The sequence below is a fragment of the Eptesicus fuscus genome, chromosome 2, assembly GCF_027574615.1.
Source record: "Eptesicus fuscus isolate TK198812 chromosome 2, DD_ASM_mEF_20220401, whole genome shotgun sequence".
Lineage (NCBI taxonomy): Eukaryota > Metazoa > Chordata > Mammalia > Chiroptera > Vespertilionidae > Eptesicus > Eptesicus fuscus.
The window spans coordinates 68,128,435-68,143,435 of NC_072474.1; the positions used below are offsets into that span (position 1 = coordinate 68,128,435).

Here is a 15,001-nt window from a genome sequence, read left to right on the forward strand (position 1 = left end):
AGGTTTTAGTTTATAAATTATTGGAAGTCATTGAAAGATTTTAAAGAGCAGGATAATATGAATAGAACATGTTTCAGGAAGATGTTAGGATTATACTTTGTAGGGAAACGTTAATTAAAAAATTAAAGAGCTCAGGCAAGAGGTGTCAGGCTGACTTAAGACAGCAGTACATTGAAATGGAGAGAATCAATTAATGAAAATATTTAGTAGGTCAAACAGGTAGATTATGGCGGGGATGGTAAAGAAAAGTTAAGGATGATTCCTAGGATTCTACATTGGGTGATCATTTATATGATTGCATGACCATTAGCACGGAGGTACAATTTTTAGTGAGAGAGGGTCACACAAGGTCAGGAATAGATTGGGGAGGAAAGACAATCAGCTCAATTTCCTTGAAATAGGTGCAGACTGTCTAGGTGGAGATACCCAGGAGGAAATTGACAATATACTAGTAGACCTGAATGTGTGGCAAGAACTCTGAATTGGAGGTGTAGATTTGGGAGATATAAGCAAGCATACCTTGGAGATACTGTGAATTCAGTTTCAGACCACTTCAATAAAGAATCGCAATAAAGCAAGTTGTAATCTTTTTGCTGGTGGAGGATCTTTCCTTCAGTTGGTAAAAAAATACATCTGTGAAGTGTAAAAGAGATACATCTGTGAAGTGCACAATCAAATGAGATATGCCTACAGTTAAAATTTGTCTATCTGACCATCTAAGACTCAAAGACTGTGTTTGGGACCAATATGAAAAACACACGAGAGGCTCAAAAAGGCAAAGGGGTCTATTATGGCCTCGATGTCACCAAATATCTTCCCACTAAGCAGTCAGTGTCTGAAGTTGCCATTGTTGTGATTTATTTCTTTAGGTTAAGGCTGTATCTCTAAGTAATTGCCTCTTAAAAATACCTTGGGGAGAAATTAAATAGACAACAGGGTATTTTAATGAAGAGAACAACTGAGCTAGGTATCCAGAGATCAATTTCTAACACTGACTTACCCATCGACTGCCTGGATAATGTACGGCAAGTCACTTTGTCTTGGGTTCCTCGTGTGGAAAATAAGGAAGTAAGGCCAGGCGACCTTCAATATTTGGTAGACTGCGATATTATACCCAACTGGAGTTTAGTTCAGTGATTTTTCAAATGTATTTAGCAGCAGTTAGCCTTCTTTGAAAGAACTTCCATGCAGAAACACAATGTATCAGGCTGTTTTGGTTGCAGGGGTCTAACTCAAGTCTGACTAGCTGTTGAAGAGAATTTACTAGTTGATTTATGCTATGTGAAAAGGTGCAGCTAGATCCCATAATGGCTGGAACAGGAGACTGATGCATTACCAGGACTTGCTCTCTACACTTCTCACTTGTGTGTGATGGCTTCATTCTATCCAAGGCAGGATGTGGCCACTGACCACTCTCAACACTTCCTTTTTCCTTCCTCCTTGTCTCAGACTACCACTGTGATGAAATAGCCCCTTTTCCCTTTCTTCCCTGAAAACACTCAGGAGAAGAACTCTTCTTGCTGTGGCTTGAGTCATATTGCCAATGCTGCAGCCAAGAAGTTGGGAGACTCTCTTGAGCTGTAGTGGGCATTAGAATCACATGTTTATAGTTAGGCAGAAATAGTTTCCCCAGAGGAAAGGAGCATTGTTTACAGAAAAATGAAAATTACCAGGCAGACAAAGATGGTCAATATGTAAAACATAAAGCAGAGGCTTTCCCACCTATATGGTCCCCTCTGTGTAAACTAGATGGCTTCTGAAGCATGCCTTTTGAAGTCACCATGCAGACCCTTGGGTTATAGCATTAAAATAATTGATTTTATTGAATGGATAGTATGCCAGATGCCTGCAGCCCTTGACAAATTGAAGCACTAGATATTTATTCATGGTGGTGGTGGTGCGTTAACCTAAAAGAAAAATTCTGGAATAAGTACTAGAAAAATGGTACCTGATGCTGATGGAGTTGGGGTGGAGATTCTGAATATTCAGGGATCAAGAGACTTGAGACAGAGAGTACAGAAAGAGTAGGCAGGAGGGCACCAAGATGAACTTGGCCTACTTAGCCATTTTATCTAGGACTAACATATCATATGGCACTCTATCAATAATGTTGGAAAAATGTTCATATTTGGCTATGATAGCGGGATGGCCATTGATGTCACTCTCAGTCATTCTAGGGAAAGGAACAATGGGGAAGTTTATGGAAAGAGCGTTTATGGACCTGGAAAGGAACAGAGGAGATGAGTGAAGCCACCTTTCTTGGATAAATGTACCTATGGTAAATGGTACCTCAAAAAATATTAGAAGTAAAGTAATGGGGATTTAGGGAGAGAGAGGAAGAGGAATAATATGAGTAAAAGATGAGAAGTTAGAGAGGAGTTTAGTTCAGTAAAAGGTAGAATATAGTTTGGAAGCCTTGTCAGGAAATCTGGGATGTAAAAATTCAAGATCATTTTGATTAATACTTGTTTAAAAGTTGTACTAGTGAATATCATGTAAATTACATTTAATTATTTTACTAATTATACCTTATTGAATAATTTAAATGTGACACTGTTATTGTGAAGCTATGTAGCTATTAATATAAAAGTGTATATTGAAAGCAATAAAATCAAATTTGATTATCAAATAGTAATAATGTTCTTAAAAGTTTTTTAAATCTTTGCTTTTTGAGCAAGTTTTTCAAAGGAATTTCAGAAAACAGACAAAGGAACATAATTTTAAACAATCTTATAGATCCAGCTACCTGTGCTACCAACAGAAAAAAACATGGAGAGGTCAGATTTACTCAGATCAAATGTTAAGTGCTAATTTGGAAAATGCACAGGTCGCTAGAACATGAAGTACTTTTTTTTTTAAATTCAGAAGGAATCAACCAGTTCTGTAATAATACAAACAAATATAAGTGTTGTTTCAGAACAAATTGTACCTACACAGCAGTGCTATTAAACCAATTTGGTCAAAAAGGTCTTACTTAAGCCAGAAGTTTTCACTTGGATAAAGAATTTCTTTAAAGAGACAGTTTCTTATTTTTAATCTTAAAAATTGCAATATCTGACAAACATAAAAAATTCATATGAAATATGAAAAGCAAATGTTGATCTTCTATTATAAAGCTGCTTTTATAAAAAAATAGTTTAAGTGTTACTCTTTTGTTGGAATGTCTTTTGAATTGAGTCTTAGGAGAGGGGTTTTGTTTTTACATCAGTGAAGATTTAATTTCTCAGCATTTGCACAGTGCCAAAAACTATTTGAAAACTATTATTTCTCTAATCTCAATCTCATTGCAGATGTGATATATTTATAATATGTAAAAGTATTGCTTTCCTTTTGTTTTTAGTGAGTCAATTCATTTGCTATGTATTGCATAGAGAACATCATCGAGTAGAGATTAAATTTATTCTACATTCAATTTAACGTTTTATAATAAAATTTTCTGTTCTTAACTCTGAATGTCACAAGTACAATTATTCAATGGATTGTGACTCATTTAGTATTTAAAACTTAAAGGTCAACAATGAACATCCCCTATATATACCTAAGCTTCTGGACCAGCAAGCCTCACCATTTATTAGTACTTAACATCCACAAAGGCTCTCCCCACTTTTCTCACCACAGTCTCCACTGCCGTAAAAGTGGCAGGTATCATATGGCTCAACTAAAAATGCCAGTGCCATCAGTCTTATCTTTCTTGGAATTGTTGTAACTATTAATTTTGTGATACTTTTCATACTTTCATCTCAGGTTTGTCCTGTGAGAATTTCCTGTTTATGTGTCTGCTTCCCCTATGACTGTGAGCTACTTAAGAATAGGGACTACATATCCTTATCTTTGTATCTCTGATGCTAAATACAATGCATGTCTGGATGTTTGTTTATTGTATATGAATGAACAGCTAGGAATCTATATAGTTATGGGTATTCGAAGAAGCTTAAATCTGTGAGAATATCCCATCATCTGATTCATATTTTCCAGGTTTATTTCCCTCTTTTCTTCAACATCTGGTAGTATTTCTCCTTGGGAAAGCGTGTTTGTGTGCCAAGGAGAAATGCTGTGGCAAGATGCCATTGAGACGGGTTTACTACTCTGGGTTCCTGAAGTGACTTGTTTGGCTTTGTTGCTTACAAAGCCGAAGATAATTATTCATTATATGTCAGCCTAGACTTAAAATTGTTGGGAAAGAACAAGTGGGGACTTCTTCCAGGATTAAAGCCATTTTGATGCCTATTACACAGTATGGGGGTGGTGTTGCTAGGGAGAGAAATGGAAACAACACCGGTGGAAAACAAAACAGCCTGAGGTCTTCTATGCCCTTAAGGGGCTTCTTCTCTCACTCACTCACACTTTCTGGTAGCAAAGATGAAAGTGGTGCAATTGTTCTTCTGCAATGGTGAACTCTTTTAATAGCTGATCAGTTCTGTCTAAATGATGATTTGCATTTTTAACGCACCATTTTCCCCAGGAGATGAGAACGTTCTGCATCCAGTAATAGGGTCTAAGATTAATTGCAACCCTACACAACGTGCTTAGTGTGCTAAACAACCACCCTGTAGGAAAAACAACACTGAACACTGCTAATATACCCGTGACCTGGAGCATGCATTGAGAAAGAGATTGCAAAATTGCAACAGCAGTATTCTTTCTGCCTCTGGAGCTGGTATGATTTGGTTTTGGACTGCTGGTGGTAACAGCTGAATGAAGCTGACCCACAAAAACAAAATTAAACCCTAGGAACTAAAATGTCAAGGTCATAGTCATCAAGTAAACATTAATATTTCTATTTCGCATTTTGATGTTTTCATTCTGCAGCCAAAGAAACGTTGATTCTATCGCGAGAAGGGAAAATTAGAATACATATAGGACGTGATGATTGCAGTCACAGGTTCTTTTATTTACATCTCGCTGTGCCACCTACAGATGGTACACGTAAAAAAAAACAACCACCACCACACCCACAAAGATGTCAGGAAACATCTCCTTCGGTCACTTCACCTCACCTGGCATCTCAGCCACCCAGACCAGCGCTCAGCTTTGCTGTCAGCCTCTGGCGAGCGAGCACGCAGTAAACAGCGCCGAGTCCACGCGTGACCACGGGGCTCGGCGGCTCGCCAGTCTCTCCCCCCCCTCTCCCCCACCATGCATTTGTGGATGTGGGTTTTTGATACCCTACCAGCCTTTCCAGCTCGGCTCGCCACCCAAGCCGAGAAAAGAGAATAAGAAAAACAGCAAGAGTGAAGGAGAAAACAGGAGAGACCCCCTGGCCGCGGCGCGCGCACGCGCACGCGCACCGGCCTCCGGAGGCGGGGCCCGGGCTGGGCAGGGGAGCCCCGCCTCCTTCCCCTCACCCCACCCCAGGGCTCCGGGGAGTGACGGACTCCCGCCAGCCCCTCCACGTCAATCAACCTTTCCTCTCGCACTCCCCGCACCTTGTTATTAATCTCCGTACCGATATCGCGCGGACGCCTCTCCCCCGGCCCCGGGGGGTGTGAACGTGTGTGAGCGAGAGCGAAGGCACCGAAAGCTGGCGTTTCCGAGTAGCAGCCTCGGCCCCGGCAGCGGCGAGCGCAACAGCAACCTCCGCAGCGGCGGCAGCCCCGGCGCCAGGAGGCCAAGGCCAAGGCCAGGCTTCGCGCGGCTCTCGCAGTAGTAGCCGCGGCTCCGGCGGCTGCGGGGGCGCAGCGTCCTCGGGCGAGGGCCTTCTCGGCGGCGGCCGCGGGAACCTCTCCCGCGGTCCAGGGTCACCGTCCCCGAAGCCGGGGCAGCGCGGCCCTCGTCCCCTTCCTTCCCCGCCCCCGTCCGTCTCCTCGCTTCCTTCAGCCGCCCTCCTCCCCGCCGCCTCTGCCGTTCCTCCGGCGGCCCGGCCCGGCCCGCCCGCCCCGCGTCCCCTCCGGCCGGTGCCTCTTCCCCCCCGGCGGGCTGCCTGCATGTCTTTGCTGCCCTCAGCCCCGCCGCCACCGCCGCCACCGCCTCCCCCGCCGCCGCAGCACCAGCACCAGTCGCCCCGCCGCCGCCGCCGTCGCCGCCGCCCGGACCCCGGCGCGCTGAATGCAGGTGAGGAGGGGGCGCAGGGCCCCCGGGTGCCCCGCGAGCTCGGTCCAGGCCCCGCCGGCCTCGCAGCTCCCCTTCGGGGGCGGGCGGGAGCGAGGCCCGCCCGCGGGTGTTTGTGTTTGCGTCTGCGGCCGCGGCTCGGGGGGAAGCTCCGTGGGGGCCTGTGCGCGCGCGCGCGCGTGTGTGTGAGTTTCCCCGGCCGCGGGGAAATGGCTGCTGTTGCTCCTCCTGGGCCCGAGGCAGGGAAGGAGGTCGAGTGTTTTTGCGCCTCCGAGTAGGATCCCGAGTGTTGGGAAGAGGAGCGCGTCCCCGGGGAGATGAGGTGGGGAGGAAGGCTCCTGGTGTGTGTGGTGCGGATGCGAGTTGGGACTTTGGCGGGCGGGCGGCGGCCCGAGGAGCCACCGGGAGTGGGTGTGTGTCGGGCTGACCCGGGTCTGTCAAAGGTTCCGGGTGTGTGTCGGGGGGGGGGGGGGGGGCGGGGGAGAGGCGCTCAGGGCCCGGGAGGCTGGGGAGTCGGTGAGCCTGGGACCCTCGAGTGGCGTGTCCCTCCCCCTTTGTGGCCCAGGCTGGGGAGCCTCGCAGGTGAGAGCGGCCCCGCGGGAGCCGGGCCGGGTGGGTGAGTGTGTGCGGCCCACCGGACAGCTGCGGGGCGGAGGGCTGCGGGTCGGGGCCGCGCCTCTGATCTCGCGGCCGCGGCAGGAAGCGTCCTGGCCTGCGGCGCGGCCTAACCGCCTCGGCGCCCGCCCGCCCGCCCGCCCGCCCGCCGGCCTGCCTCCCGCCGGCCTCCCGGGACTTCGGGCCCCGCGGGCCAGCGGCGCCGTCTCGGGCCTGGGCAGGTGACGGTCCGAGGCGGCACGTACTGATTGGGGAGCGGCGAAGGCATATTCTGGCTTCGGAGGTGCGGGCTCTCTCCCGGGCCGGCGGTGGGACCTGGAGGGGGGGAAAGGGAATCAAAGCCGTCGTCTCGGGAATACGCGGTGCCGAGAGCCCTGAAGCTGTACGGGAGGGACGAAGTCCCTATTTTCAGGTCTCGTTGCAAATACTTTACGGTTGAGAAACCGTGTATGCATTTTTTTTTTTTTTAAGATAAAAGATTTTTCTTGGAGGGGCGAGGGAAGAAATGGAAGCTTCTGTGGTTTGGTGAGATTGGGTCGATTCTGTGCATTTGAAATTGTTTTATCCTGCCTCCTAGGGGGAAAGGCGGGTACGCGCCGGGCTGAGGCGGCCCGTGAGGAAGAGGAAGTTACTGGCTGGAGCTGTCATCCTCACCTCCGCTGGCTTGTTTAGCTTGGGCTCTCGAGTCGGATTTGTGTTCTGGCAGTTCAGCCGGGCAGTTTGTGCACATTGGGAGCGCGCTCCTGCCTCTCGGGAGGCACTGCCTTATTACCTGTAGGTGTCTTAATTGTCAATCGAGATAGTTGTGCATAAACACACTTTCCCTCGCAGTCTCCAAAACCTAGGTTAAGCCTCTGTTGCCAGAGTGTACGCTTGAAAAGCTATTTTTGAGAGTAGTCTAAATAAAATGCACCGCTAAAGAGAGATCTGCCAGTAGATGTGCAATGCATTTCAGAATTAAGTATAAATGGTTATTTGGGTAATTATTTGCTGGTTTGCTTTACTCCACCATCTTGCCATTTGTATCTAGTTAGCTCATCTAGCTAAAATCCTCTAGTTAAAGTCATGATAGAGATTCGACCCTTGCAGGCTTGCTCTGTATAATGGCCAGAGATTGGTCCTTTCTGACCTGGGCTCACAAAGAAATGTTCCTTCCATGCCCTTCGCTGGGAAGTGGGGGTAAGAATGGTGGTTGGGGGATGTAGGGGGGTGGAGAGCCGTTTTCTGAGGCCATTATTGGAAAAACAACACACATAGTTTTAATGGAACAGAGATTTGTTTTACAGACTTCAGAACTCCAACTGTGACATTTTCTTAGCTATTTGGCCTCAGGCAAAGCATTTAATGTCTTTAAATCTCTCTCATCAGCAAGAAGGAGATAATACATTTAGAGTAAGATTGTCTGAGGATAGAATGAGTAACATATGTTTGACACATAGTAGATGCTTAGTTAAATATTAGTTCCTTCACCTGCAGTCCTTATGGCTTTGAAAAACATAACAAATACTCTTTTAATTAGTGAGAGAACTATTATGTAACTAAGTTAAAAATCAAAGCAATAGAACATTTCAGAGTCCTTTGATATGCATAAGGTATATATATAAACGACTTTTAAAACTGTATTTTAGAATTCTTTCTAGAAATAAGACTCATTAAAATACCTAGTGTTCTAGTTTATAGAGACTATATAGTCTTAATATTTTTTCATATTTTCAAATGGGCCTCTAAAGAGAGATCTGCCTGTAGGTGTACAATGCATTTCAGAATTAAGTATAAATGATATTTTAATAATTATTTGCTGATTTACTTTACTCCACCATCTTGCCATTTGTATCTAGTTAGCTCATCTAGCTAAAATCCTCTAGTTAAAGTCATGATATAGATTCGTTTCATTACTCTTTTTATGAGTTCTTGTTAATGTAGCCCTGGGAAAAAAAATTAAGTTGTTTGTAGCACATACATGTTCCAATACAGTCAAGCATTAAAAAGGACCAAAGATTTTACTTTACCTATATAGGTCCACATAGTATAAGTGCCACAAATACTGCTATGTAATTATTTTAGTTTATGTTGACTGATTCTGGTAAACAGAACTTCTTGGAATATTTTCCTGAATGAAAGCAAAAATCCTCTATCAACTTTAATAATTTAATATTTTATTACTCTGTGTGAAGTAGTAAATGTGCTGTCGTTTTAATTTTAATTGTATTGTGGAAAAAGTAATGACATGGAGTTTAAGGCAAAGGCAACAGAGTTTAAAGAAATTACTTTTTTCTTTTTTTTTGGTGAAGTGAACATGGTAGAAGTTTCATTGGTTAAGTTTGTAATGTCCTTATTTACCAATACCAAGTTAACCAGTTAGGCTAAAAAACAAAACAAAAAAACTAACCACTTAGTAAGCACTAAAATTTCAATAAATTTGGGAAGATTTTTGTGAAGGATAGTAGAGACAACTTTATTAGAATGCAAAATGTCATGATTTTGTTAAAGTGAGTGTTATGGGTGGGTGTGTATTTACAACAAATATACCCATCTGCCATATAGTTATATTTAAAGGAAGAATTCTTACCTTAAAATGTATAAATGGTAATTTTTAATATCTTAAAAAAATAAAATAGAATTTTACTGTTAACTAGGTATTTGGTTTTTACTAGATACTATGAATCTAGTAAAATTTAAAGCACTCCATACTTTTTTAATTAGGGAAAATTGAGGAAAATTTTCTTAGCAATATGAAAATAGATGATACTGAACTAATATATTAAGACATGTGAAATTTATTATTAATAGTGGAACTGCTTATGTTGTCATTGTTTAAGCTAAAGGAATTGCGTTACATCGAAATCAAAGTGGCAAATGGTTTAGATTTCAACAATAAATGTTACTTAAATGGGCTTTTAAACAATCTTTCCAAAATATTCCTTATAAAATGTCTTTAATGATAGGGAATTAAAATACTTAAGAATTTGTGCATGTATTACTTTGGGTAATGCTAATTGGGATAATAAAGACACTCTAGAATTTCAGTGGCTTAATACATATAAGTGTATATTTTGCTCACATAACAGTGTAGTGCAGGTGCTCCTAGTTAGCAGGCTTGTGGCTTTCTTCCCTGTGGCAATTGAAGGACCCTGACTCCTTATATCTTATAGCTCCACCATTCCCTAAGGCCTCCTAGCCCTGCCTATTACCCACAGACCATTTCTTAAGAATCCCCACACTTAAGGTGACAAACATCTGTCCACATTTCATTGGTGAGAATTTGTCACAGAGTCTTATTTGAATGCAAGGAAAATGAGAATGTAGTCTCTGCATAGTGGACAGCTTGGGACTTTTCATGAGGTTATTTTAGATGGTAGCACATATTTATGAAATTATGTCTAAAATGAATTATAATACTTAAAAATTGCTTTCCATGTTAAAAGAATAAAATTGGGGCAAGGGGAGAAAAGGGAAGGTGTAGAGCCAGAGGATGAGGAGGAGGGAACAGGAGCTTTCTTCTTTGGGGATTTTGAATGACAACTGAAATCAGCGATTTAAAGATACAGATAGCTGAGACAACATTGTAATTGTATTTAATAATCTTTGGTGAGTTTCTTCTTTACTATCCAGTTATTGATTGCCATTGTGGTGTACTGGATTTTGACTGTTTTGAGTTGTTTCTCTTTGTACTTTGAAATCATTTGACTTTGAATTTTAGTTTCTGGGGTATAATTTTATGGGAAACGAATTTTTGAATTTTCCTTTTCTGTTGAGAAAGCATATGTAATATATAGAGCATTATAGTTGTTATTACTTTATACTTTAAAGAAATATCATTTAGGTTGACCTTACTATGTTTTATTGTTTGCTGTTGCTGTTTTTGTAATTTTAAAGTCATTGTAATTATAAGATATGTTAACCGTAATCAGAAAGAACAACAAAATCAAGTAAACAGCAAAGACTTAATTATTAACTTGTGCTTGTGTTTCATGATGAAAATACTACAACTTTCTTTAACTGTACTAACATTGAATCTCTAATACATTAAATGCATTTTATTTCTGAACAACTTTAATTCTAATTGAATCACAATTTATTCTTTCACTGCTTAGGATTCTTGTAAAGTGAAACCTCAGCTCTCTGGTCCACCTATACTTATTTTTCTTCTGAAGAGTTTGGTTAGGAATCTGGGAAATTTTATATATGTCTGTATTTCCCCAAAGAAAGATTTTTGAGTGGTCTGGTTAACTTTTTCCTGGCAAATATTTCTAATATTTTGTATTTTAAGAATTAAAAACCTTATTTGAGGGCCCACTCTATATCCATTAGTATATTCAGTTGTAAAGCGAAGTGTGAAAGAAGTAGAAGAAACCCTTCTGAGTAAGGGAGATAAAACAATTTAGTGATTTCAAAACAATAAACAAGTGCAGGTCAATATAGTATAAACTGTTTACAGATATTCTGAGAGGAAGTAACAAAATAGAATGGTGAGTAGGTTGAACTACTTAAAGAAAAAGGTTTTTGGTAAGAGCTTTTTTGAGATATAATTCACTTACCATAGAAGTGGTCCATTTAAAATACATAGCTCAGTAGTATTTAGTGTATTCATATTTGTGCAGCCATCACAACAATTTTAGAACATTTTAATCACCTAAAATATAAATCCTGTGTTCTTTAAAAGTTACCCCTTATTCTCCCAAACTCTTTATTTCTAGGTAATCAATTATTTATTTTCTGACTGTATATTTACCTCTTCTAGACATTTCATACAAATGCAATCTTAGTACATAATCTTTTATCACAGGCTTCTTTCACTTTGTTTCCAGGGTTTATTCCTGTTTTGTACTTTATTCTTTCTATGGCTGTATAATATGCCATTTTATGGATATGCCAGCTGATCAACATTTTAGTTGTTTTTACTTTTTGTCTATTGTAAATAATTCTATGAACATTCATATGTAAGTTTCTGAGCATGTGTTTTTCAGTTATCTTGGGGATATGCTGGATCATATGATTCCTTGATGGTTAAACTCCAGACTGTTTTCCAAAGCTGTCTCACCATTTCATTTCACATCTCCACCAAAAGTGTATATATAAGGGCTCCAGTTTCTCTACATCCTTGCCAACCTTTGTTATCTGTCTTTTTGATCATAGCTCTCCTAGTGGGTGTTAAGTAGTAGCTCATTGTGATTTTGATTTGCATTTCCCTAATGATTTGAAGTGTTTTTTCATTTCCTTATTGGCCATTTGTGTATCTTTATGTGTATTTAGATCTTTTGAGCATTTTAAAATTGATGAAATTGTTTTTTTTATGATTGCATTGTAAGAGTCCTTTGTATATTTAATAGATACTAGTCCCTCATCACATATATGATTTGCAAATATTTCCCTCAATTCATTGAGTTATCTTTCACTTTCCTGATAGTGTCCTTTGAAAAACAAATTTCTTAATTTGATGAAGTCTAATTTGTTTTTTCTTCTGTTGTTTGTGCTTTTGATGTCATATTTAAGAAACCCTTTACTAATCTGAGGTCACAATGATTTACCCTTCTGTTTTGTCCTAAGTGTTTTATAGTTTTAACTTTTACATTTAGATCTTGGATCTATTTTAAGTTAATTTCTGTATGTGGCCTAATGTAGGGAGTCTAACATTATTCCTTTGCATGTGGGTGTTTAGTTGTCCCAGTACCATTTGTTGAAAAGACTATTCTTTCCCTACAGCATTGTCTTGTAACTCTTTTTTTTTTTTTTTAATATTTTTTTATTGAGGTATTTGTCTTGTAACTCTTGTTGGAAATAAGTTAATCATAAATATGAGGGTTTATTTCTGGACTTTCTGTTTTATTCCATTGAACTATATGATTTTCCTTATGCCAGTACTGTCTTGACTAATGTGACTTTGTAATTAAGAAGTATTTTCTGAGTAATTCAGATTTCTTGAGTCCTCTAACATTTTTCTTTTTCAACATTGTTTTGGCTGTTTGAGGTCTCTTGTATTTCCATATGAATTAAAATATATATTTTTATTTATTTCAGAGAGGAAGGGAGAGGGAGAGGGAGAGAGAGAGAGGTAGAAACATCAGTGATGAGAGAGAATCATTGATCGACTCTCTCCTGCACACACACATTGGGGAATTGAGCCTGCAACTCGGGCATGTGCTCTGACCTAGGAATCCAACTGTCACCTCCTGGCTCATAGGTTGATGCTCAACCACTGAGCCATGCTGGCCAGGCTATTTCCATATGAATTTTAGAATTAGCTTGTAAATTTCTGCAAAGAAGCCAGCTGGGATTTTGATAGGAGTTGTGTAATCTGTAGATCGATTTGAGGAACATTGCCATCTTAACATTAAATCTTCCTATTCACAAACATGTTATCTTTCCACTTATTTAGATCTTTATTTCAACAATATTTTGTAGTTCTCAGAGATGTTTTACAATTCTTTTGTTGCATTTATTCTTAAATATTTTATTCTTTTTGATGCTATTGTAAATGGAATTGTTTTCTTAATTTCATTTTTTGGTTTATCGTAAGTATATAAAATACAACTGATTTTTGTGTATTGATTTTGTATTTAGCATGTTTGTTAAACTTTTTATTAGTTCTAGTGGATTCTGTAAGATTTTCTGTATACCAAAGATCATGTCACCTGTAAATAAATATAGTTTTACTTTTCCAATCTGAATGCATTTTCTTTCTATAATCTTGCCTAATTGCCTGGGTTAAAACCTCTAATACATTGTCAGAAGACGTGTCAAGAGCAGATATCTTTGTCCTGTTCCTCATCTTGTGGGGAAAGTCTTTAGTCTTTGACTGTTAAGTATATTAGCTGTGGGGTTTTCATAGATGCCTCTTATCATGTTGAGGAAGTTCCCTTCTATTCCTAGTTTGAGTGCTTTATCATGAAGAAGGGGTGTTATGGTTGAGTTTTGATGAAAGTATGAAATATGAATTAGAAAAGTGAAGATGCTATGTCCAGTAATGAGTGCCAGTAATAATGCTTAATTTGTTTGGAAAAGAGAGACTAGCTTTTTCCCCCTCTCCAGTCCTTCCTCCCCTCCTTCCTCTTTTAATGTTTTCTAATTGTCTTCCCATTGATCCATACACACATCTAGCAGGTCCTTAATCCTTTACTGAAGATTTTCTGAATAATTCAGATTTCTTGAGTAGTGGAGACTATTGTTTATTTTGGAAAACCTTAAACTGTGGAGAGTTTTGTTCTGATTAGTTTGATAGCTAGGTTGGAAGGGGGAACACAGGAGGCTGAGAAAATAATACCAAAAAAAAAAAAAAAAAAGTACCAATCGTAGAATTTAAAAGAAGGGAACAAACTTTGTGATAGTGAGAATATGGCTAATGATGAATTCCATGTTTACTATGAACCTGACAGTCATCTGACTTTTCCCCAAAAACGTTTCAGCATCAATGATTTTGTTTTTGTAAGTTTTCTGAAAAATTTAATAGCTTTCTTTTTAGGAAATTTTGCTTTACAAGGTAAAGTTATGTTTCAATTGATGTGGTTATTACCCTTTGTTTCATTTTTGAAACTTTCTGTTTCCATGTAGCTACATTCTGAATAGATAAAATATTAAAAAAAATACTTTTATTGATTCAGAGAGGAAGGGAGAGGGAGAGAGGGGTAGACATATCAACGTTGAGAGATAATCATTGATCGGCTGCCTCCTGCATACCCCCTACTGGGGATCGAGCCCGCCACCTGAGCATGTGCGCTGACCCAGGAATTAAGCTGTGACCTCCTGGTTCATTGGTTGGTACTCAACTACTGAACAACACTGGCTGGGCTAGATCACTATTTTTAAAATTTTATTTCTGTCCTTCATGTTATAAGTCTCAGAAGTTAAAAAACTTTGGGTTTAGTTCCAAATCATCCTGTTAAGGCAGAGTTGGAAAGTGGTATTTAACTTTGGGTAAATAGCAAACAAATGAAGGCAGAATATGGTAAGCAGCAAAGAATATTAAATGCTATAAAATACAGGGTACATAAGAGTTTGTAACCTTACAGGGATAGATAAAGACAGGTGGTATAGAAGTTGACCTTACCTTTAGCCTTAGGAGAAGGAAGGAAAGTTAGTGGATTATTGCAAAATCCTTCAGCATCCATTATTTAACTTCTTTTCCTTTGCATGCATTGTTGCCAGAGAAATCCCTAAGTCATTGGACATTGCTTAAATTTCCTATCTAAAATCCTTCAATGATAAGTTACTGTATTTTGGTTGCGTATTATGTGTAAGGGCAGGAGTTGGCAAGTTGCTTTTTATATAAAGGACCATATGTAGTAAATATTTTGGCTTTTTGTTTTGTTGTGGTTTTTTTTTAGTAAATATTGTTCAGATT

The 15,001-nt window shown here is 40.2% G+C and overlaps 1 protein-coding gene across 3 annotated transcripts in view; it reads left to right on the top strand.

Annotated features, from left to right (window-relative positions):
- Nucleotides 1-5,652: 5,652 nt before the first annotated feature.
- CNOT6L (CCR4-NOT transcription complex subunit 6 like) overlaps nt 5,653-15,001 on the top strand; it is a 109,329-nt gene continuing 99,980 nt past the window's right edge. Inside the window, exon 1 of one of the 3 annotated variants that reach the window (XM_054728085.1) lies at nt 5,653-6,051. Coding sequence is in view for 1 of the 3 variants with exons in the window: in XM_054728072.1 (XP_054584047.1) it covers nt 5,925-6,051 (127 nt within the window). In the remaining 2 variants the exon portion in view is untranslated. Of the gene's footprint in view, nt 6,052-6,574; nt 6,631-15,001 lie in introns of those variants that run through there. The other 2 variants (XM_054728072.1, XM_054728078.1) reach the window with 2 other exon arrangements.